Below are 24,938 nucleotides of genomic sequence, written 5' to 3'. Positions count from 1 at the left end.
AGCAGGGCAGTCCTCAGAGGATTCAGAGGTCGCTGGTCCCTTGTCCCTTGGAAAGTGTCGCTGGAGCAGGTTTCTTTGGAAGGCAGGAGACAGGCCGGTAAGTCTGGAGCCAAAGCAGTTGGTGTCTTCTGTTCTTCCTCTGCAGGGGTTTTTCAGCTCAGCAGTCCTCTTCTTCTTGTAGTTTCAGGAATCTAAATTCTTAGGTTCAGGGGAGCCCTTAAATACTAAATTTAAGGGCGTGTTTAGGTCTGGGGGGTTAGTAGCCAATGGCTACTAGCCCTGAGGGTGGGTACACCCTCTTTGTGCCTCCTCCCAAGGGGAGGGGGTCACATTCCTATCCCTATTGGGGGAATCCTCCTTCTACAAGATGGAGGATTTCTAAAAGTCAGAGTCACCTCAGCTCAGGACACCTTAGGGGCTGTACTGACTGGCCAGTGACTCCTCCTTGTTTTTCTCATTATCTCTCCTGGACTTGCCGCCAAAAGTGGGGGCTGTGTCCAGGGGACGGGCATCTCCACTAGCTGGAGTGCCCTGGGGCATTGTAACACGAAGCTTGAGCCTTTGAAGCTCCCTGCTAGGTGTTACAGTTCCTGCAGGGGAGAAGTGTGAAGCACCTCCACCCAGAGCAGGCTTTGTTTCTGTCCTCAGAGAGCACAAAGGCTCTCACCGCATGAGGTCAGACACTCGTCTCTCAGCAGCAGGCTGGCACAGACCAGTCAGTCCTGCACTGAACAATTGGGTAAAATACAGGGGGTATCTCTAAGATGCCCTCTGTGTGCATTTTTTAATAAATCCAACACTGGCATCAGTGTGGGTTTATTATTCTGAGAAGTTTGATACCAAACTTCCCAGTATTCAGTGTAGCCATTATGGAGCTGTGGAGTTCGTTTTTGACAGACTCCCAGACCATATACTCTTATGGCTACCCTGCACTTACAATGTCTAAGGTTTTGCTTAGACACTGTAGGGGCATAGTGCTCATGCACATATGCCCTCACCTGTGGTATAGTGCACCCTGCCTTAGGGCTGTAAGGCCTACTAGAGGGGTGACTTACCTATGCCACAGGCAGTGGGAGGTTGGCATGGCACCCTGAGGGGAGTGCCATGTCGACTTAGTCATTTTCTCCCCACCAGCACACACAAGCTGGCAAGCAGTGTGTCTGTGCTGAGTGAGGGGTCCCTAGGGTGGCATAAGACATGCTGCAGCCCTTAGAGACCTTCCCTGGCATCAGGGCCCTTGGTACCAGGGGTACCAGTTACAAGGGACTTACCTAGGTGCCAGGGTTGTGCCAATTGTGGAAACAATGGTACATTTTAGGTGAAAGAACACTGGTGATGGGGCCTGGTTAGCAGGGTCCCATCACACTTCTCAGTCAAGTCAGCATTAGTATCAGGCAAAAAGTGGGGGGTAACTGCAACAGGGAGCCATTTCTTTACACCCAGGATATGTTATTCCTATTCTCAATGAACAAAAGATGGTAAACAATGCTTGAATTAATATAATCCACTATTAAGTATCATTGATGCATTTAAGATCCATCATTTTTATGTTCACTGGGCCACTACAGACAGGCATTGGCCTTATGGAAATCAGTTTAGGCCCTGTCCCAAAAGAGACAATTCAGCTTGGATACTTCTTCATCATATTGGCTGCAGCAGAGCTCTGATAGGTCTAGTTCTCAGACATCATTTATCATATAAATACAGATTTATGAATGTGGTATTACTACAGCTCAAATGTAGCTAAAACGCAGGGGAGCTTTGTATAGGGCCAAATGTTCTTCAATAGGAGGCCATTCATCTTACAGTGAGGTAAGGTTAAAAATGGTGGTGTGTTCTACACCCCTCTGTAAAATGTGTCCGCTTGAGCTGGTTCCTGGGGATTTCGTCTTTGCTCACCAGGGTTCTATATTTGCCACCTAAATATGGTGGCTGGCACCAGAGAACCCAAAGACAGCTTCCAATAAAAAGCAAGATACTTAAGACTTACTTGGTGTCCAGCTACCCCTTAAAAATAGAGTTATCATTTCCACCGCAATATTTCAAACAAACACCGTTTGATCAGCTCCTTGTACGTATTTCCCCAGTCAGTGGGTCAATTGCTAGATAGCATATCAAGATCTTCTCTACAAACCAAATGAAAGCCCTCTCCACCCATTCCCCATTCACTTTCCATGATCCTTTCACTCACTATACAGTCACCATTCCTGTTTCATACACCATTCATTCACCATCCACCATTTATTCAAACAATACCAGTTGCGTTTAGATGGTCAACATAAAAGTTTTAGGTTCACAAATTCAAAATTTATCTCAATTAAACCTGTGCCTAATGGTGGGGGGGGGGGGAGGGGGCGGCGTGGCTGGCAGCCGATGAGGCTGCAAGCTTAGCCGGAGCTCCGGGGCTGGGATCGTGGCCCGGCCGACATTTATAACGTGCAGAGCACATCATTTTAAAAGCTGAACACCGGGAGCCTTTCCGGAGGTCTGCTGGATGCAGAGGTGGTCTGTCCCTGAAGATTGCAACCCGTAAAGATGGTTTTCTGTGAAACCCTCAAACGTCCGGTGAGAAGGATCGGTAAGCAAAATGGCGACCGCGGCGCACGCAGTGACCTCCGAAGAACTGAAAGAGAAATAGTAACCCTGGGCGGCTGCAGCAACCGGAGGACAAAGGCTGCAACTGGAGGAGCTCGCTGGGGGAGCTGAAACCCCAGATTGAACACAGGGGCCTGGTGAGTACGGAGACGCGAGCGCTGGGGAGTGCCGCGGAGACCCCCCATGGCACAGAACATGAACGATAATCGGACCGCTGTGCAGACATAGCAGGAAAGACAGCCAGCCTCTGGGACCCCCTAACACCTGTATAAAAAGGAGGATTAAGACGTCGGGGATTACCGCCGCACTCCCAGCCTGAACAACACTGAAATCACCTGTCCATGGCCCGGTGAAGTGGAAGGGGGAGCGGACCCACCCCGCTGCAGGAACCCTAAATGATACGGGCCCACAGAGGCGCGAGTCCAGGGGAGAACTGTGGAGCCCCACCAGGACACTGGAAACGAACGGAAACGGACTGCTGGGCACATACAGCGGAAGGGACAGCCAGCCCCTGAGACCCACTAAGACCCGTAAAAATAAAAAAGGGGATTAAGACACGGGGGATCCCTGTCGCATTACCAGCCTGAACCACATTGAAATCACCCATTAGTGGCACGGTGAAGTGGAAGGGGGAGCGGACCCACCCCGCTGCAGGAACCCTATGCGATACAGGTCCACAGAGGCCCGCAAACCCGATGAGCCCCCCTCTGGAACTCGAGCCTGCGGGATGGAGGAAGATGACGGCAATTGAGAGGGTCAGGCTGAGCTGAAACCGACATTTTGGCCCACCTATACTGGTCTGGACACAAGATACGTCCTCCTCAGTTATGGGGAAACCTAAGAAGCGAGAAGACCAAGCTCAAACAGAAGGTGCAAATATGAAACAACCTACCCAACCCCCCAGACAGGATTGCTCAGGCAGCCCGACCCCCTCAAGACACAACACTAGACACGGTCCTCCTAGCTAATAAAGAATCTCGCGAAGCACTTGAGGGAAAGATTGATAACCTATCGTCGGACCTCACACTACTAAGAGACGACCACCGCAAACTGAAAGAGAGAGTGGGAGCGAATGAAAAATCTCTAACCGCAATCGACCTTGCGCAGCAAACCGCATCTACGGAAATGGCGTATTTGTCCTCCCGAATTAAGACATTAGAAACCAGAGCAGAAGAAGCTGAAAATCGAGCACATAGGAATAACCTCAGACTTATTGGAGTGCCCGAAGGCTCGGAAACCTCAGCAACTAGCACTGAATCCTTTCTGGAAGATTGGTTTAGAAACACCGTGGCTCCGGAGGGCCTATCGGCTTACTTTGCAATAGAAAGAGCACATAGGATCCCCAACAGAGCGCCTCCCCCGGGGGCTAGACCGTGCCCAATCATAGCTAAATTGTTGCACTACAAAGACCAAGACTATATCCTCTCCCAGTCACGACAACTAGGTGAAACTCTGTGCAATAAGCAGCGGATCATGATCTTCCCGGACTTCACGAGAGAAACCCGGGCGCAGAGGGCTTCCTTTCACAATCACAAATGCATTCTATGAGAAAACGGGATAAAATATGCAATGCTCTTTCCTGCCAAGCACAAAATAGAACATGAAGGTAAAACACTTTTTTTCTCATCGCCACAAATGGTAGGGAAGTGGCTGGGTGCCCTGAACCTGACTTCCTCGGCTCTGACCCCTGGGCCCCCCCCCCCCACGAACTGAAGAAAAAGCGCAGCCGTTCCTCTAAATGGACCACATAGGCGGCTTCCCCAAAACACCAATCCCCGAGACGCTGTAGAAGCAGCCGCTGCTCTTAGCAAAGGAACCAACCAAAGACCCCGGACCTCCAGCAACCTTTCGGACCCTGACTCCAGCTGTGGGGGCTCATCGATGTCCTCTCGGGACACTGCCACTAGCCTGCCTTTAGTAACCCCGGGAACCTCTGAAGAAATTATTTGACTTTAAGATGGGCAGATCCTTCGGTCCGTGAGTATCTAAAAGGAAACTCTTAAAACTGACCTTGATCCCTACCCAGCTTTGGCTATGGGACAATGTTTGTCAAACCTTGGGAGAAAAAGCGAACAATACTTAGAACTAGCCATGCTCCGTCCGGGCCCCGGGAAAGGCTCGGGACACACTCTCTCGGCCCCTACCACGTCACCCACCTTTAGGATATTAGAATAGAAATGTTAACTGTTTGGACGGGAAGAGTTTTTGTAACCGGTCCTGGGGAGTGGGAGTTGGGATTTATGTTTATTCTATTAGTTAGAGGGGAAGATCGTGCACTGAGGCCTAGAGCGGTTAATATCCCTAGAACCAAACACCGGACAGATAGTTGTAGCAACAAATTATCCCAGGGTCCCTCCCCTAATAATAGCCAACAGCTTGTGAACCAAGACCATGACTTCCAACTACAAGCTAATAACCTGGAATGTCAGGGGGTTGAATAATATAGCCAAGCGATATAAGGTTTACAGCTACATTAAATGCAGAGGAGCACATATTGCTATACTGCAGGAAACCCATTTGCTAGAGCAGGAGGTCATGGCACTTAGAAAAAGATGGAGAGGCCAAATATTTGCTACCAATTATTCAGCATTCGCGTGAGGAGTACTAGTTTGGATACGCCCTGGTGTCCCATTTCAGGCTCTACACACACATAGATAAAAAAGGAAGATATGTTATTTTGGGAAGGCTGAATGGAAGAGAAATAGCTATAGGGGGCATCAATGCCCTAAACCAAGATCAAAAGAAATTCCTTAACACACTGTCTAGGGAGCTGAGTCCGATCCTAACGAATCTGAAAATGATAGGGGGAGACTTTAATTGCATATCTGATATTAATATGGATAGGTCACCCCCCCCCCCACAAACTCAGACTTTAAAAACTGCTAAGGCTTTCTCAGAATGGCAACAACACTGGCAAATTAGAGATTGCTGGAAACACCGCAACCCGCACAATAGAGAATATTCCTATTATTCTGCTGTACATGACCTACACGTGAGACTAGACACAGTACTAGTGTCCCCAGAGCTACAACCCGTCGTAACATCAGCCGAATATCTGAGCCGTACCATTTCAGATCACAACCCCTTACTGGTTTCACTCGCTTGGCACAGAGGAAAAACCTGTGATCCCCACATGGAGACTCGGGATAGAGGCATTAGAGGATGAGGCCTTTAAACACCACCTTTACAATAGTATCAAAGACTAATTTAAACTAAACGCAGGAACTACATCCTCTAGAGCTTTAGAATGGGAAGCCTTCAAAATAGTAACCAGAGGTAATTGTATTGGGGAAAGTATAGGAGTGCGTAGACCTATCGAATCTGAGCTTAAAAAACTTCAAGACTCACTAAGAGACACTGAACGCAAGCACACATCTCACCCTGAACTGATCTCCCTTTTGCGGGAAACTAAAGCGAAAATAATCAAAGAAAACATTAGACTCTCCCGCTTCAACCGCAAACAGTACTTAAGTAGACAGCACGCAGAAGGAGATAAAGCAGGCGCACTTTTGGCATGGCTAGCTAAACCCTCCAAACAAAGTATTATACTCGAAATAGAAAAGAACCCAGATAATAGAGCACTTAGCCAAAAAGAAATTAACACTTGCTTCTTCGAATATTACTCCTCTCTTTATGCTCCACCCTCCGAAACATTTAATAGCACTCAGATCACAGAACTGGAGTCCCTAGACAGGCGTAACCCTAGCCACCCCCATTTCAATAGCAGAAATCAAAATTGCAAGATTAAGCATGGCAAAGGGTAAAGTTCCAGGAGCGGACGGTCTCCCAGCAGAGTTCTATCAGCTATATCAGGATACACTTGCACCTAGACTTTGCCCACTTTACACGAAAGCATGGCATGATAATAAACTACTGCATTCCACCAACGAGGCCATAATGATCCCTTTACTAAAACCAGATAAACCAGCCACTGGTGTCCGCTCATATCGACCGCTATCTATGTTGAACCTAGATTATAAAATATTAGGCAGAATATTAGCTAATAGACTCTTACCCTACATGACTTCCTTGATTCATCAGGATCAATCAGGTTTCATCCCACTACGCAGTACAGTGCAAAATATCAGACGTTTAATCTCAATCCTTCATTCCCTGCCTGATACCATATCACAAGCAGCAATAATTTCAATAGACATTGAAAAAGCGTTTGACAGCTTGAGATGGGACTATCTAGAGCAAGTTATGTTAAAACTAGGATTAGGAAAGGGCTTCATCCGTTGGACGAAATTATTATACACAAACCCCACAGCAAGAGTACGCACAGGTAACACCTTCTCAGAGCCCTTCACAGTGGGAAGAGGGACCAGACAGGGCTGCCCACTCTCCCCTCTCTTATTTGCTATTGCAGTAGAACCCCTTGCACAAACCGCAAGATCTAAAAGATTCTTTAGATTCTCTACGCTGACGACGTGTTGCTTTTCCTTAAGAGCTTAGCCGCAGACCTTCCTGGAGCGATAGAAATGCTCGAAAACTTTGGATCTGCCTCTGGACTCAGGATTAATAGGAGGAAATCCTCCATCTTCCCGACGTCCAAGGGCACCCCGGAGCCCCTCGACACTAAGGGTTTACCCTGTGCCCCGACCACTTTCAAATATCTTGGAGTCAATATTTATCACTCTGTAGAAGACTTGCTCGAGGGGAACAAACAAGGAGCAATCAGGGGAATTAAAACTAGCATGCAGTTCTGGAGCACCCTTCCACTAACAGTAGGGAGAGTTGCTCTGATTAAAATGATAGTACTGCCCAGGCTCTTATACTATTTCTCTACGCTCCCTTTAATAATCCTGAGCTCAGTATTTAAGAACACTGATTCTTTAATTGCAAGCTTCATTTGGGGACCCAGCAGGCACAGAATGGCACTTTATACGTTACAAAGACCTACCTTGGAGGGGGGTTTAGCAGCACCTAACTTAGAAATTTACTACTGGGTGGGACAAATACAATGGTTAGCAAAACTGATTAATAAACCCCAAGTCGCAGAAGACTTACTGATTCCATTAAACTGCCCGCTAAGTAAAATCTTACATGTAGTATTGAACCCCAGAAAACCGAAAGAGCCTTTCCCTCTGGATTGGGAAGCTATTAGACACTGCTGGAATCTCTACCTCAAACGATCTCACTTAAAAACTCCTTACGCTCCTGAAATTACCATGGAATCACTGAAATACCTCCCAAATAATCAAATCTCCAAACATATTAATAAATTGACCTCGTTCAACATCACAAAATTGGGTGACCTATTTACTAATGGGAAACTTTGCTCCTTTGCGGAGCTCCAGGACCATTTTGCTCTCCCACCCGGATTGTTCCTCACTAGAGTCATTCAAAAATTGTGGGGCGCGGGCTCCTGCGAGCCCCCAATCCATAAGGGCTGCGGTTTCTGCTCCATCGGAGATCAAAGGTGGATAATCTCAGGCACATATAAATTCATGCAATGCGACACCTGCAATCCCCTAAACAAACTCAAGGCAAAATGGCAAACTGATCTTGACACACCATTAGAAGATACTCAATGGACCAGAATTATATCCCATGTCTACGCTATAACCAGAAACGTAAGATTTAAATTGATAAATTTGTACATCTTTCAAAGAGCTTACCTAACCCCTAAAATGATAGCCAAAATATATAATACAAATAAATCTGATTGCCCACGCTGTGACGAACCAGCAGCAGATTTAATGCATATGTTATGGAAATGCCCTCGAATTAGCGCATACTGGAAGGAAGTATTTAGGAAACTAGCCAGCTGCACTGAAAGACCTCTATCGCCTACCCCTATAGCAGCAATTTTGGGGGACTTCCCTCGCCTGTCAACACATAAAATAACGAACAAATTCATTGACCTAGCTTTGATCTTAGCGAAGAGAGAGATAACCTCACATTGGAAAGACCCTGGAGGTACACTAACAATTAGATGGCAAGGTGCACTAGAAAAATGGGCAGAAATAGAGAGCACAGTGTTAATGAAAGAAGCATTACGGGACCAAAGACCCAGGGAGAGCGTTGCACAATGGGACTTATTGCTGAAAAACTTAAAATCTATGGACGCCCCCCCTACGGAGGAAGACACCTCTATATCAGACTCGGACTCCGAACAATCTGCTACAACTGTTTCATAAATACGCTGGAACTTTGATTTACCTTGGGACTTCAGAGACTTACCGTCTTAAGAGCTGTATGTGATGTACTAAGTGCACGATGGGGGGAGGGAGGGTCCATACTGTTGGGGATTATCTTAACGGGTTTTGACTTATGTTATTATCTTTATAAAAGCAATAAAAGATATATAATAAAAGAAACCTGTGCCTAATGGCCTGATTTAAAGTTAGGTGGATAAAGTAGTGTCTGTCGGAATGGTGGAGAACGTTACCTCTGCCATTTTGAGGATACTCTGCCAAATTTAGAGATGACAGCCACTAATGACCCCACACCCTTGGAGCTTTCTCCCAAGATATGGGGCTCATTATTGCTTTTTTCCTTGTGGAGTTAGAGACATGGCGGAAAAAAGGGATTACAGTGTCTACCCTAACTAGGGCATATTGTATATTAGAACAGTGGAATGTTGAGCGCTCCATTGAAGACAGTGGAGTAGCTCTGGGGTTAAAATGGCTGGTATAAACCTGGAGCTCCAACATTCCAATGTTTGTCTTTATATTTCTCCCTTTTTAATTTAGAACATTCTACCTTAGTGGGTGGAGTAGCCTTATAGCCCTTCTGCCTCGGGCTATACCGGTTGTTAAAAGCCCTCACCTGCGACTCGGGGTCAGGGCTGTTAATCGTTATAGCCCTCATCAGTGGGCTATAAGACTATAATGTCCTTCCTCTGATGGCCCCTACCCATTGGGCAGTCTGAGGAAGTATTTTGTTGATGTAACAAATAGCAGTTCTGATGACAGAATATTTAAGGTTCACCCATCTCTAAATGAGGAGGGTGGATTGAAGATTTGACAAGCAGGGTACTTTGTTGTATTTATGACTGAGTACCTCTGGCCACCAAACTCTAAATCGGGCCCTACATTTTGACTACGTTCTGAGTTTCATGGAATTCTCATATATTTCCAGATCTGCTTCTGGGAAGTTGGAATGTTCCAGACTTACAGAAGTTCCTGCATGCATAAACTGCTAAGCGTTTAGAAAAGTAGCATGTGTACATTTCCAATTTGATGATCGTAACACATTTGTGCATTTGCTTTGTCCACGGGAAAAACAATGTACCTTTACATTTCCACCCGGAAAATGGATTTATTATTGCTTTCATAGGAGAAAATCTACAAAGGTTTTGAGGGAATGAAACTACCTACAAAAGTGTTCTCGTGTTTAAGAGTATTCACTACCTTTTTCGGGTGACTTTGTCCTAAAATGCATAAAACCCAGTCCAGTGAGGAAATGTACACACTTCACAGTACCTCTCACTGTTTTAATTTTCCTTGTGAGTAGATCAATTTACGAGTGTAAATTATAAATTACAAGCAGCTTTTCCTTTGTAGTTTACTTGTAGCCGTATTAGGATTTTAATGTATTTTTTATTCAGTCTTAATGCCTCATCATGTTCTGGAATTGAGGCCACGGAAACTTAAGCAATTAAACAGCATTCCGCTTTTCTGGACAAATATATAGATACAAATATGTAAATAGCAGTTCATCAGTTTCCTCTATAAACATTCCACCAACAAATAAAGAATATAGCTAAAACATGTTTTTGTCTATATCACTGGTATTTGGGAGTTTATTTAAAAAAAAAATCCATGGATTAATACATTTTTATCTGCTGGGAGGTCTTTATTGGCTAAATGGAGGTGATCATACTGGTAGCGTACTTGTAGAAGCCGAAAATTTGACTTCGTCTCGCGATGACAGGCCAACGAAGTTGTCTCTCCGAGCTGAGTATTCCCGCACGTTGGCTAGCCCTGGCACAACACAGCAGCTCAGAGCGCTGCGGTAGATGCTCATGTCGCGGGCATCATACCACTCGTCAGTCTTTTCATCATAGCATTCCACGTTGAATGTGGTGGTGAAGCCGTTGAAGCCTCCCACCACAAACAGCAGGTCGTCTACCACCTCTATGCCAAAGTTGCTGCGAGGGTTGAACATGGTGGGGATGGTGCGCCAGGTGTTGGTGATGGGGCTGTAGGCCTCGGCGCTGCGAAGGCGGTTGGCTCCATCAAATCCTCCTACCTAAAGATCCGGAGACAAGAGCAGGTTAGTTTTTCTGTCATGAAAGTGTATATTGCTTACTCCTAAATAGGGCTTTCGGATACCTACATGCCAGTGGGGTACCAGTTTTCTAGCCCTATGCTGTCCTTTCGCAAATCATTATCATTTGCATTGAAGAATTGTGAAAAATTCTGAGGGGGGGCTCCGAGGATTATTGTTTTTCCATGGGGGGGGGAGTGCATTACAAGGTTAGAAAACCACTGCATTAGAGCCTTGAAGGGAATGTCTTCACTAATCATACATGCCAACATTTCAGGCGAGGACAGTGGGAGGTTTTTAAAAAAAAACAATTGGGAGCGTGTATTTCCCTCACTGACTTCTATTTCAGCAGAGGCATTTTCAGGTGGGAGACATCTGAAATAAAGCCATTTTTGGCTTCAAAGGTCTGAATTGGGTCTATAGGCATGTATATCACAAATATGACTTTTTCAGGCAAAAGGTGGACTAGCAAAATCGCAGCCTGCGTTTTTCCTTATTTTGAGATTTGTAAAATCTGAAACTAACTGCTGGTTTAAAACTGAGCTGAAGCCAGGGGCGGTTTCTTAAGCCTCAGCTTAATGAGAGCGCCAGGACTGTACCTACCCACTTTCAACCTTTTGTGTATTAACATTAAACAGTGAAAGGTTCATAAAGGCCTTCGTGATTCCGCCATTCAAAGGGAAGAGGTGCTGCCAAGTCAAATTCACTGCGCTCCTAAGAATTATGTTAAAAGTCTAGGAGTTTGGCTTGACCCTCAATTCATTTTGGAATACCAAGCTAAGAAAATCTCTGCCACCTGTTTTATTATAATGAGGCTTCTGAGAAAATTCTTTGCCATACTTCTGTTTTTGGCAGAAAGGCTCATTATTCAGGCTCTCATCATTTCTAGATTGGATTATGGAAATGGACTACTGCTTGGTTCTCCAAGATATGTCAAAAGGAAACTACAAGTAGTACAAAACGAAGCGGCCTGGCTTCTTTTAGATGCACCAAGGCATGTCTTGGTTAAAACTGCCCTTGTTGATCTCCATTGGCTCTCAGAGGAACAGCGCATAGTGTTTAAAACCCTGTGCTTTATGCACAGATCATTATACAACAGAGGTTCCATTCATTTAAAGACCCTTGCATCCTTTTATATTCCAACCAGAGAACTCCGGTCCGCCTCAGCAGCTCTTGCCACTGTACCTAGAGTTAAAAAAAAAAAAAAATCTAGATGGGGAGGTACCACGATGGCTTATCCTGGAGCCAAACTGTGGAATTTCCTCCCCCAAAGTCTTCGGTCTACGAGTCATGAACGGAACTTTCGGAAAGGACTAAAAACTTGGCTGTTCTAATATGTTTTGTTATGCATCCTTTTTTTTGGAGAGTTGTATTTTAGCGCTGGGAGGCCTTTGGGTAGCCATGAGCTATACAAGCACTGTAACATAACATGTGGAGAAAGACCAGAATGAAGCTTGTTCAGTTCTTCATTCCACAAAGAAAGGCACAAGGAAAGTAGTGTGAAAACACAGGGGCATATTTACGAGAGGCCTGCGTCATGAACGCCACTTTTTTTTGTTTTTTGTTGCTCAGGCAGCCAGTCTGTTAACCATATCCATGAGGCCACGCAAAGCCCCTCTGCATGGCTTTTCCTGGCCTCATAGATATGGAGTAAGACAAAGTTGCTGCATTGCATTACTTTGCGCCAGGGGGTGTTCGATGGGCATTGTGGGTCTTCCCATGCAACACACATGGATTTTGACGCTGCCCCAGATTTACTTAATCATGTAAACCTAGGGTAGCACCAAAACGTTACGCCCCCCAGAGCAGACGTAACAAAGAGATATATTTAATTTTCCTCCTGCCATGTGTGCTGCATCCTGCAGCACACACAAAAAGAAGAAAATGCCTCTCAGGATTGTTTTTGTGCAGGAGGGTACCCCTTTCTGCACAAAAACAATCATGCATGCAACACAGGCACTCTTGCACCGTTGTGCGAGGGTGTCTGCGTGGGTGCTAGGCAGCCAATTGTGCCCCAGTGCAGGCTGAAAGGGCAGGAATGCCCTGTATATCTCAAAATCAAAGCACTGAATTTATGCTGCGCTGCCCTATGCCAATAGCCCATAAATACGGGCCAATGGATGTAGGACTCGCCAGCCTGGACTGTGTCTAAAAGAGGAGCCATGGTCCAAACCTGCCTTCCACTTCGTCCTTTCTTATGTCACTTGCTGTATAAGGTCATATTTTGATTGGCCCATCCACAGCCTTTGATGTAGCATAAAGATGCTGCGTGCAAGCATTCTTCATAGGGAGGTGTTATTAAGCCAGTGTCATCTGCCGTGTGGATGAGAGCCAAAGATGAGTGACGCCACAGCCCTGTGGGATGAGTAAGTAGCCAGTCAGCCTGTCTGGCAAACATGACCAGGGTCAGCTCCAGGGCAGTGTGCCCAGTGCAGCGGGGCCTGGTGCTGACTTTGGGGTGGGAAGAGGTTGAGCGCGCGAGCACTGTTGAAAAATAATAGAGGTTTAAAAAGGATCTGCGGCAGAGTTCCTTGTGTGCCCAGCAGTTTTCAGACAACAATGACATTTCAAACTAACTTGAGATTAATGTTCCTGTATGGGAGGGATCGGAGTTTTGGCAGTCTCTGAGGAAGTAGTGCAGAGGGTTAATATTTATGCTGCAAAGAATGGGTACTGCGGAGGTCACCAAACTATGTTGTATGTGTATGGAGATCGCTCAGCAGGTTACTGTTTTTGTCACAGGGATCATTTTGGTACTTGCAGTTCATAAGTTACAACCCTGATATAGCACAGTGAGCTATGAACCGTCATCAAAGAGATGCATGCAAGCTGCGTGGTATGTGCTAGAACGTTATGTTCCCCCGCGTCTTTCCTTATTCTAATGTTGCTAAATAAAATGGATTCATTTGGGGGAGAAATACATGCTTAGAAGTAAAGCCAACCACTTGGTTTTAATCACGAGTTTATGCTTCTCCACACCAAAAACTATTAAAATATTTTTCGTTGGTTCTGGATAATGTGTGTGATGTAGTGATCTGAAACCCTACGCTGGTATGAGTAGCGCCATAAAATAAATTTAATGCATGAGAGTAGCAATGGAGAGAGGAGGGGCGCTGGTGGTGCATGGTAGTAAGGGAATTTTTTTTTGGGGGGGGGGGGGGTGCGCCAACAAAGACTGTCGCACTGGGTGCCACCGGCGCTAAAGCTGCCCCTGAACACAGCCCCCACTTCAATACAAAAATTCCAGGAAAGCTAGCCACACCACAGACCCCCAAATCACATCATTCTACTTGTTATTTTCAACAATCTGACTTGCAAGAGACCGAGAAACTGGTACACCACGTATTAAAGGCTCGTTGTCTATTGCAAGACGCTCTCCCGAGCAGAGTGGTTGTGCTTTTTTTTTATTGCTCTAATTAATATTTGTTAGCAGTACTTTAAATGTCAAAGTACAGGTACTCACTCTTCTGAGTACTTGTTTGCTCTTGAGAAGTGCCAGTAATCTCCCATTAAATATATGGCAGCAGTGCTGAGAAGTGCAGGTACTCTCCCTTCCAAATTAAAGAAGTGGATGTACTCGATACCGGACAGTACATACCCATTTAAAGCACTGTTATCACACTTTTCCCACACTTACTGATACTCGAGTCTTCCCCTTTCTCTCCAGCTGATTTCACATACCTCTTTGCAGGGCTGCAGACCAGCCACTCACATGGTGCCACTGTGTGACACACTATATTGGCTCCCATCACATGGTCACCTGGGAAAGGGCCAATATTATACGGTTGCAGGGAAAGCGAGCTGAAAACCACTGTCCACGCAGTGGTTTTCAACTCATTTCAGAGGCTTTAAACTGCAGACATCCATTGAAGGGTGTGAAAACACCCCAGATTATCAGCAGCAGACTCAGACAGTTTTTTTTGTTTTTTTTTGGAGGAGGAGTTTTGAGGCGGGCAAGGGGCAAAAGTGCCACTTGGGTACTTCCCAGCACAAACCCCTGCACCCTCCGTCTGAGGCTGCAGTTGCTGGTTAGCCACAAACTTGGGGGATCATGTAATGCCTCAACTGACACTCGTTTGTGAAGATCATGGAAATCCCGTGACAACAGGTGCTCAGTCCAATGCTGCCGTTGTGTCTTGGGCCCTAGACCCTCATACGGCACAAAGAATGACACAAACACATGGTATGTGGTGGTAGTAACTGGCCCAGGGCACCTGCGCCCGGCTTCTTTTATTGTCGCGGCCACCTGTCTGGTGACACCTGTGATGGATGGGCGTGGAGTGAGTGAGGAAGTCAAGCCTCACCAGAGTCGGTGGTGGAAACACTAGAATGTGTCTAGTAGGACATCCCTCTCAAACTATTGAAAATGGACAAATGAGTCCCAACTTGTGGGAGAGAACAAAACAACCCAATAAAACACCACTGAATCTCTTCAGGTTAGGATGCACGGACAGGTGCAGCTGGGAGCACCTGGCATCAGGGCATGTCTCTGTAGTTTAACCAGACTGCTCTGGGCACGAATGGCAGTGCTGATGTCTGAATCTCTCAACTACCTTTCCATGAGGTTACAGTCCACTTGGACGTGGTTGGTCATGTCCCGCCTGGTCTCACGGTGTTGGAGTTTATTTACAAAGTCCACTGTGATGTTGCATCCCGAGTAATGGTGGAATCTATTTACATAGTTCAATGAGGGTGCATCAGGAGTGGAGGGAGAGTCCACTGCAGAGATCTCTTTGAAGGCAGTTGGGCTCCGTGGATGGCAAACCTGCAAAGACTGAGGATGATATTGATGAATGGGCATCTTCCTTGAAGGCCATGATGCATCCCTGTACCCAATGGTACAGCAGCTTTAGACTTCCCTCTCATACCAGGACTCCTCTCTCACAGGAATGTCCTTGAGGCCCTTTTTGCAGGATTGCCACGGGACTGTGGGGCCCCCTTGTAAGCCGTGCAAAGGGGTCGCTGAGAAACTGCCAACAGGACCACATCCAAGCCGCTCATGCAGCCACACAGGGTGGGTGTCTCAGGGTCTGTGTGCTTTGTGTGACCAGTCTCCGTCTGTGACCTCAGAGCTCCCTGGGGCCTGTTGTGGAGCTACTTCTGACATCTCTCTTGTCGGGTGTAAGGAAATGCCTCCTTGGCATGGTTACCCCCTGACTTTTTGCCTTTGCTGATGCTAAGTTTTGATTTGAAAGTGTGCTGAGGCCTGCTAACCAGGCCCCAGCACCAGTGTTCTTTCCCTAACCTGTACTTTTGTTCCCACAATTGGCACACCCTGGCATCCAGGTAAGTCCCTTGTAACTGGTACCCCTGGTACCAAGGGCCCTGATGCCAGGGAAGGTCTCTAAGGGCTGTAGCATATCTTATGCCACCCTGGGGACCCCTCACTCAGCACAGACACACTGCTTGCCAGCTTGTGTGTGCTGGTAAGGACAAAACGAGTAAGTCGACATGGCACTCCCCTCAGGGTGCCATGCCAACCTCACACTGCCTATGCAGTATAGATAAGTCACCCCTCTAGCAGGCCTTACAGCCCTAAGGCAGGGTGCACTATACCATAGGTGAGGGCACAAGTGCATGAGCACTGTGCCCCTACAGTGTCTAAGCAAAACCTTAGACATTGTAAGTGCAGGGTAGCCATAAGAGTATATGGTCTGGGAGTCTGTCACACACAAACTCCACAGCACCATAATGGCTACACTGAAAACTGGGAAGTTTGGTATCAAACTTCTCAGCACAATAAATGCACACTGATGCCAGTGTACATTTTATTGTAACATACACCCCAGAGGGCACCTTAGAGGTGCCCCCTGAAACCTTAACCAACTACCCGTGTAGGCTGACTGGTTTTAGCAGCCTGCCACACTCGAGACATGTTGCTGGCCACATGGGGAGAGTACCTTTGTCACTCTGTGGCTAGTAACAAAGCCTGCACTGGGTGGAGATGCTTATCACCTCCCCCTTGCAGGAGCTGTAACACCTGGCGGTGAGCCTCAAAGGCTCACCCCCTTTGTTACAGCGCCACAGGGCATTCCAGCTAGTGGAGTTGCCCGCCCCCTCCGGCCATCGCCCCACTTTTGGCAGCAAGGCCGGAGGAGATAATGAGAAAAACAAGGAAGAGTCACTGACCAGTCAGGACAGCCCCTAAGGCAACCTGAGCTGAAGTGACTCTGACTTTTAGGAATCCTCCATCTTGCAGATGGAAGATCCCCCCCAATAGGGATAGGAATGTGACCCCCTCCCCTTGGGAGGAGGCACAAAGAGGGTGTAGCCACCCTCAGGGCTACTAGCCATTGGCTACTGCCCTCCCTGATCTAAACACACCCCTAAATTCTGTATTTAGGGGCTCCCCTGAACCTAGGAACTCAGATTCCTGCAACCTAAGAAGAAGAGACTGCTAAGCTGAAAAACCCTGCAGAGAAGACGGAGACACCAACTGCTTTGGCCCCAGCTCTACCGGCCTGTCTCCCCACTTCTAAAAGACACTGCTCCAGCGATGCTTTCCCCTGGACCAGCGACCTCTGAATCCTCAGAGGACTGCCCTGCTCTAGAAGGACCAAGAAACTCCTGAGGACAGCGGCTCTGTTCACCCAAGACTGCAATTTTGTTTCAAAGGAGCAACTTTAAAACAACTACGTTTCCCGCCGGAAGCGTGAGACTTGCCACTCTGCACCCGACGCCCCCGGTTCGACTTGTGGAGAAACAACACTTCAGGGAGGACTCTCCGGCGACTAAGAAACCGTGAGTAGCCAGAGTTGCCCACCTTGAGCACCCACAGCGACGCCTGCAGAGGGAATCCCGAGGCTCCCCCTGACCGCGACTGCCTGACTCCCAGATCCCGACGCCTGGAAAAGACTCTGCACCAGAATTCCCTTGAGGTTCTTGCCCCTGGCTTGCCACAGGACTATGTGGGCTGTGCGAGGCCTCTCATAGGCCGTGCCAAGGATCGCTGCATACCTCCCAACAGGGCCACGTCCAAGTGTTGTGTAACCCCAAGTATGAATGGTCCAATGGTCGAGTATGCTCTCTTCTGCATGCCTCAGGTCCTTAGGGGCTAACTGTAGATTTCTGGGTGGTCAGCCTCCCACGCTGCCAGGGATGCCTTTTAAGCCTCTGTTTGTTTTGTAGACATATGCTCCACTCTGGTGGTGCGATATTGCTTAGGTAGTTCTGGTGATGCACCTGGTAATGATGGTATTTACCGGTAGGTGACCTGGGCGACAGGTGTTGATGTTGCTGTAACAAGGGGAATTGGAGGGATTTTGTAGCCACGCAACTCATCACCTTGTTGATACAGTTCTTCTTCTACAGCATGTGCGGTTGACTGGCAGTGATGTCATCAATTTCAAGCAGCCGGTGACAGGTGCCTGGGTGGTCTTACTGTGAAGCATGGGACAAGTACGCAGTTTGCACATGCAGGTGGCTTATGTTCGGTACTCCCGCTGAGCTGTCTCCAGTGACATTGCTGCACGCTGGTGGCTAGCTTGCCTGTAGGTGCACTCTCAGGAAGTGGCTCAAGTCCTCCACCTCTTCACCCTGTGGTCTGCTCTTGTACTTTTGTGGTCACAAGGGGTGCCAGGGTCACTTTAACGTTGACAGCTGCCACCTGACTGATGCTGCCATGTGGCTTTGCTGCTTGGGGCTTACTTGCTTTTATTTCAGTACCTTGGCTATTGGATTCTTGGCATCCATCTTGGCTGGGTTAGCTTTGGGCTTCTTAAGCTTTTTGCTGTGGTACACAGTCCCTGCCCTCAGTGAATGACAAGAAGGCAACATGGGATTGTGTGGCACTTTCTTGGCGAGTCTCTTGCTGTAGCGGCAGAGCAGCAGTGGCCTCTTGCCACTAGAGGGCATGTGGTGCATACCACGTGTGTCCTAACTTCACATGGCAGGCCGCCTGCCACATGCTGATGAAGGTGTGATGGAAACTGCAGGCCATTATTCCTTTTGCTAGTTCAGTGGTGGTGTAGTGCGGACTACATGTAGGTGAGGCAGAGGGCTGATCAGGGTAGGTTGTGACTGCTCTTCTCCCTTTCTAGTGGGCACAACAAAAGATAGGCAGTGCTGTGTGGTTGACATGGGAGTCAAATAGTCTCCTGTCCTGCCCACAGTGGAAGCAGAGGGTCACCAGGGTGCGCACAGCATTCTAGGTGCTCGTTGCTAATGATGGGCAGCAGGGCGCCTTGTCACCTGCATAAATGTTCGCTCTGTGGAGGGTCTCTAAAATTGTGAATCACTTATTTTGCCTCCTGCGATGCAGGAAGCCACGGAAACGTGGCGGTACGGATGCTTCGCAGGGCAGCGGAAGCCTTCGAAAGGTGCTGCAGGCCGTGCCATGTTCCTCTTACTTCCTGTTGGTACTGCTCCTTCCTACTGGGAATGACAGCTAGTGCTTTGGGGACAGTGTCCTCTCCCCTCGGATGACTGCAGGCGGCCAGTAGGCAGCCCTCTTCTTCGCACAGGTCTCTTTCTTAGGAAGGTGCCTTGGAGACAGGTTCTGGGGGCATTTGATTGTTCTGCAGCCTCAGGACGTTTAAAACAGGTGAGGCACTGCACCTGCACAGCAGATGTCAGTGTGCTGCACTGTTCTGTGTCAGGCCATGGGGATTTACAGGCTCAATTCAACTGCAGGCTGCAGGTGGTGTGTGGGTGACACATGGGTGCTTCTGGTGCAGAGGTGTCTTCTGTGTAGGTGTGGCACACCTCAACCATTGAAGGCGCCTGGTGTCTGCTGCAGCACTTCACCCCCTCTCACACATCCTGGCTTCACACATTTCAAACCTGCGGGCTCACCTCATGCCCAGCGAGTAGGCTAGCACTGCTCCAGTTTCGCCACTGCTGAACTAGAGTTGTGGCAGAGGACCATGAGGCCTTTTCTCCCTTGTTTATTGCTTCGGGTGGCCACGCTGGTCAGTGAGTGCCATCACGGAAAGCGGGTGGCTGGTGGAATTATAGCGGTGGACGCTGTTGGGTTCCCTCACAGGTAGGCCTTCCATTTGCTTTGCTGAGGTGTGCCACGTCCCCAGTGCCTCGGTCACTGTTGCTCCGGCAGTAGGTGTGGGTGCCTTAGACTGGGGCTACACTTCTCTCCACACTAAGAACAGCAGAGTTGCTGCTGGCGAACACACGGGTCCAGACCTGCTTGTCACCATTGTTGTGTCTTGGGCCCTAAGCCTCATACAGCACAAAGAAGGACACAGACACATGGTAGGCTGTGGAAGTAACTGGCTCAGGGCATGTGCACCCTGCCTCTTTTATTGGCAGGATCATCTGACTGGTGACATCTGTGAAGGATGGGTGTGGGTTGAGTCTGGAATCCAGCCCTCACCATAGTGGCTGGTGGAAACACTAGAATGTGTCTAGCAAGAAACTACAGCCCCTGGGGCTCCCAGTCCAGAACCCTGCTGTTGACACGCCTGTGATGTTAGGAATGCAAACTGCGTCACAGTCAGAATCTCACGGGGGAGGTAAAAAAAACCTCTCACTCATATATTCTGGAGCGGCAAAAGCCTGTGAGGCAGAGGTACAAAGTATGGAGTTGCTAGTGCTATGAATAATATGCTGCCTACGTCTATAATTAAGTTTGACATAAAAAGGCCCTGAGGCGCTGCAGGAGAGACGGGCACACCGAGGAGTGCAAGAGGCCCGGAGGGCAAAGGCGGGGTGTGGAAGAGCATGTCTGTTAGGGTGATGAGATGTTGAGAAGTAAAAACCGGGACAGGGCAGACATAAAAGAAGGACTAAATACATTACTTTCACTTTTATATCTGGCCTGTCCGTTTTTTTTGCGTAGCTTTTTAAAGTGTGCCTATACGTGTGTGTGTGTATACACACACACACACACGTACAAGACTATGTATATAAAATTAGCTATGGCTTGACCGCCCACCCTGCACCCCCAACCCGCCTCTCTCTGCTATCCTCTCTGTCTCTCTGCTCGGGGCAGACAATTGCCTGACAGTAACAGATAAAATACTTTAATTATTTCATACTTTGTAGGCCTCTTTAAATTATGCTTCCCTAGATGATCTGACCTTTGTCCCAAAACCGGGACATTTATTTAATAATATGACCTTTGTCCCAAAAAACGGAACATTTATTTAAAATTAGGAGAATCGTCGGGTCACCGGGACAGTCCTCTAAAAACAGGGGCTGTCCGGGGAAATCCGGGACGTCTGGTCACCTAGCGTCTGTGCTCGTGCAGGAGTACCCCTGCTCAGAGGAGTGCCACAGATGGGTTCAGGACGTTCTCTAGTCAGCTTTCCTCGCCCAGTATTCTTTACATGCGCCTCATGTCACCTCGCAGAGCTCCGTAAATATCTTTCACCTAGCAGACCTTGTTTTACGCCACAAGTCTGTAAAACCCAATTTCAACTGAAAAAACCCTGAAATGACTCCTTTCTGTTTTTTTTCTTTCCAAACTTGGTTTGTCTGGGTCTGGCGGAGGCATCATGCCAGCCAGCATGAGGAGGAACGGTACATCCTGAGTGATCCCTAAATGATAAACATGCTCTTTGCTAACCTTGCTGCCTCCTAGCGAAGAGCCAGGCACTATTAAGTGACCAATCTCTTGCTGACCTCAAGACAGGTGTCGTTAAAGACAACTCAGTTGTACCGTGTCCATTCGCCTCGAAACTCACAGCGATCCAGGTCTCCAGCAGTGTTCTATGGTCCCCAGAAAGAGAATGAGAAATGGAGTGAACAGATGGAAACAGACAGATACAGCGAGGAGATGGGAGCGGAGGGGATTTGGGCATTTTTGCCAAGACCGCTTTTAGGTCCCCAGTCATGCACTGACTATTAAGCCAACATACTCTGCTACAGTGCTTAACTTGAGCTGGTGGTTTCCGGTGCGAGGCACCAGCCTTTCTTTTGAGGGCCGGCACTTAGTTTTCTGCCTCAATCAGTTACTGCGAGCAAAAGAAACATATAAGAAAGACGGAGGAAGAGATAAACGAAAAAGCGCTACAAAGGGGAAAAGCAGAGAGCTACAAGAGCGAGCTGAAGGGCAGGGAGTGGCTGTAAATGGAATAAAGAGGCCCGAGATGGCTTCATGACTATGCTGCCTCAGTATTCCGTGCTCGCATATTTAATTGTAGCAGCCTCGCGTTTCAGAGGAGTTTTGGGCGCTTCCACATCTTTATTTACAAATTAAGCACTGCTCTGCTATCATTACCCACAGCAAAGGCACTGCAGTCTGTTCTTCTCGAAAAATATTTTTTGGCCAATAAGATTTTGAAAGTTTTATTGTGTGGAAACCTGTTCTTTTCAACCCTCCCCTCATTACCTCTTTGAATTATGAGTTTGTGGTTCCCAAATCATAAAAGTATTGCAATACTTTTATGAGTGCCTTGTCAGAGCTATCTGTAAAACTTGTGGCATTCTGTCAAATTCATTTCAAAATATTAATTAAAATGCATTGTTATGTCACTTTTTTCAAACTTTTTTTTGGTTGAAAGACTCCCAACCCACATCCTCTTAATAGCAGTTCCGCTCGCTCGTTCCATACCGTTCTGGTCACCCACCCTCCCAGTTTTAGGCATCACCAGCCACCAGCGGCTGAAACCCTCCTATGGCCACACTTGTTGTCCGCTTAGATGTAATTAATAAAACCTTCCAGGTTCATCAGAAGAGGGGGGCAGAGGGGGCATTATTCATCAGGCCTGCGTTCATGCTGCAAGATGTATTAGATTTTTCGAAGCAATCCTGCCTTATTTATTAATGGGTTTCTGGCGGCAAGTATTTCTGCTGCCCCACCCGTAAGAAGAATCATCAGTAATTCTTTAACTACAGGAATCTTTCCCGAAGATCTAAAAAAGACATACATACACCTATTATTAAAGAAAACAAACCTGGACCTGCATGACCTAACAAATACAGACCCGATTACAAATGGGGCTTTCCTGGGCAAACTGATAGAGCAGCATTTGCCCTGATGGTACAATTCATTGAACATAATTAAATATTTTGAGACTATCAGACAGGATTCCACCCAGGAAGAGGCTCAGAATCTGCCCTCATTGCCATCTGGGATGACCTTAAAAACAGTAGACCCGAAAAGGGTTGATGCACTACTTTGTTTGGACCTCTCAGCTGCCTTTGACACAGTTGACCATGACACTCTAATACAAAGACTCAACAAAGCTGGCATAGATGGGACTGCTCTCAACTGGATCACATCCTACCTTCGAAACAGAACAATGTCATCTATATTCCTCCTTTCTTATCCAAACTGTACATCACAAAAGCCGGGGTACCTTGTGGCTCTATCATCTCACCCAGTTTTTTTTACATATACATGAAGTCATTACCGACAATGATCAATGAATTTCAGCTTACACGCTATAACCACGCAGATGACACACATATGTTCCTTAAACTGGAAAGCCCCAAAGACATTGGAAACAAAAAATCCTCAGTTGCCTCAGAGCCGTTGATCAGTGGATGACATGGGGTCATCTCAAATTGAATGCTTCCATTCCATGCTTGCGATACTCACATGTGGCGATTGGGAAAATTATGACCCACTCGTTGCGTGGCCTGATCATCTGGGACCACCTCCTAAAGTATATAAGGAAGTAGGGAACCATGGATTTACCATGCACTCCAAGTTATCAAATTAGCAAGATCAAGGTTCATTACTATGAAAACTCTGCAATGCATTTTCCCCCACCTAGGATGGTCACACAATGTCCAGCTACTATCTCTCTTGTACTGTCTAAAATAGATTACACCAATGGCCTCTACCACAGATTATCTTTATCAACTATGAAAAGACTGCAACAGATTCAGAACTCTGCCACCAGACTACTCCTACATGTAAAGCCACAAGCCCACATCTCCCCTGCCTTGAGGGCTCTACATTGGTTATCAGTTGCCAGAAAATCCACCTTCAAGCTGCTTTGTATCAAACACAAAGCAATACATGGAACATGACCGCTTTTAATCAGGAATAAAATCACCAAATACATTCAATAAAGGAACCACTGCTCCATATTGGCACCTAGTCTCAAAATACCACCATACAAGAAAAAAAACACAAAGATGGTACATCCTTATATGTTTAAGCAGCCAAACTACGCAACTCATTACTACCTCCAAACATAAGATTCACGTATAACTATTTTAACTTCAGAAGACTACTCAAGATTTGACTGTTGCCTACATAACCACCATACTCAAACACTAATGTACAGCATATCCCTAAATATATAAACATTTATAATTTGATTATATGTATGTATCTAGATATGTTTATTTATTTGTAAAAATCTGCATAATCCTTATGGTTTTAAAATATATAGATATTCTTTAGGTCTCCTTAACAAATGTATATATTACTTATGGTTAGAAATATATATTTTACCTAGTGGCGATCGCCACTAGGTAGTTATAGTTAGGACCATGTTTCCATAGAAAAGGCTTTTTTTGACTTACCTACCTTGCCTATATCTTTGGCACCGTTTGACGAATGTTCACAAAAATTTCCCACAAAAGTGTTGCGGTGATTCTTGTTGCGCACGGAAAGTTTCGGGGTGATCCATGAAGCTGGGGCCAAGAAAAAGGGGTGGGGTCAAAAAAGTTGTTATTTCCCATGTTAATTCTCATAGGACATTTAGAGACGTCTACAGCCCGAACTACTGGACAGCATTACACCAGATTTGGCAGAACGATAACTTTATGTACATAGATTGATCTTTTGCTTATTTGGTGTAAATCCGTTCAGTAGTTTTTGAGAAATTTAGGGAAATCCAAATTTGTATATCTCCACGAAGTATTCACGAAAAAACCACCTCCCGGGGCTTCATTTTATTGACTTGTAGGGGGCCGGGGACCGCCACCTCACCGGGGGACTACCACCACCTCCTGGGGCTTTGTTAATATTGAGTGCAGGAGGACGCGCCCCTCACCCCCCCCCCCCCCCCCCCCCACTGCCCCGGGACCACGACATCCCCGGGGCAAAGATGAAACTGAAGGAGGTCCATTTCAGACCCCTTGTAGCCCTGGGGATCACCACCTCCCCGGGGCTATAGATGTTGGAGGGGGGCCACGCGCCACCCTCAAGGAGCCACTGATGGCCCTGGGGGCTGCCACCTCCTTGGGCCGGCTCCTGCTATCTCCTGGGG

The 24,938-nt window shown here is 47.1% G+C and overlaps 1 protein-coding gene across 1 annotated transcript in view; it reads right to left on the bottom strand.

Moving 5' to 3' along the window:
- Window positions 1-10,266: 10,266 nt before the first annotated feature.
- Window positions 10,267-24,938, bottom strand: part of KLHL10 (kelch like family member 10) — a 72,074-nt gene continuing 57,402 nt past the window's right edge. The window contains exon 5 of the mRNA XM_069242367.1: window positions 10,267-10,794. Coding sequence (XP_069098468.1) covers window positions 10,420-10,794 — 375 coding nt within the window. The 3' untranslated portion in view covers window positions 10,267-10,419. The remainder of the gene's footprint in view (window positions 10,795-24,938) is intronic.

The sequence above is a fragment of the Pleurodeles waltl genome, chromosome 6 (genome assembly GCF_031143425.1).
Source record: "Pleurodeles waltl isolate 20211129_DDA chromosome 6, aPleWal1.hap1.20221129, whole genome shotgun sequence".
NCBI lineage: Eukaryota > Metazoa > Chordata > Amphibia > Caudata > Salamandridae > Pleurodeles > Pleurodeles waltl.
Note: the sequence above shows the minus strand (reverse complement) of the source record. Positions and strands in the feature narration are given on the sequence as shown.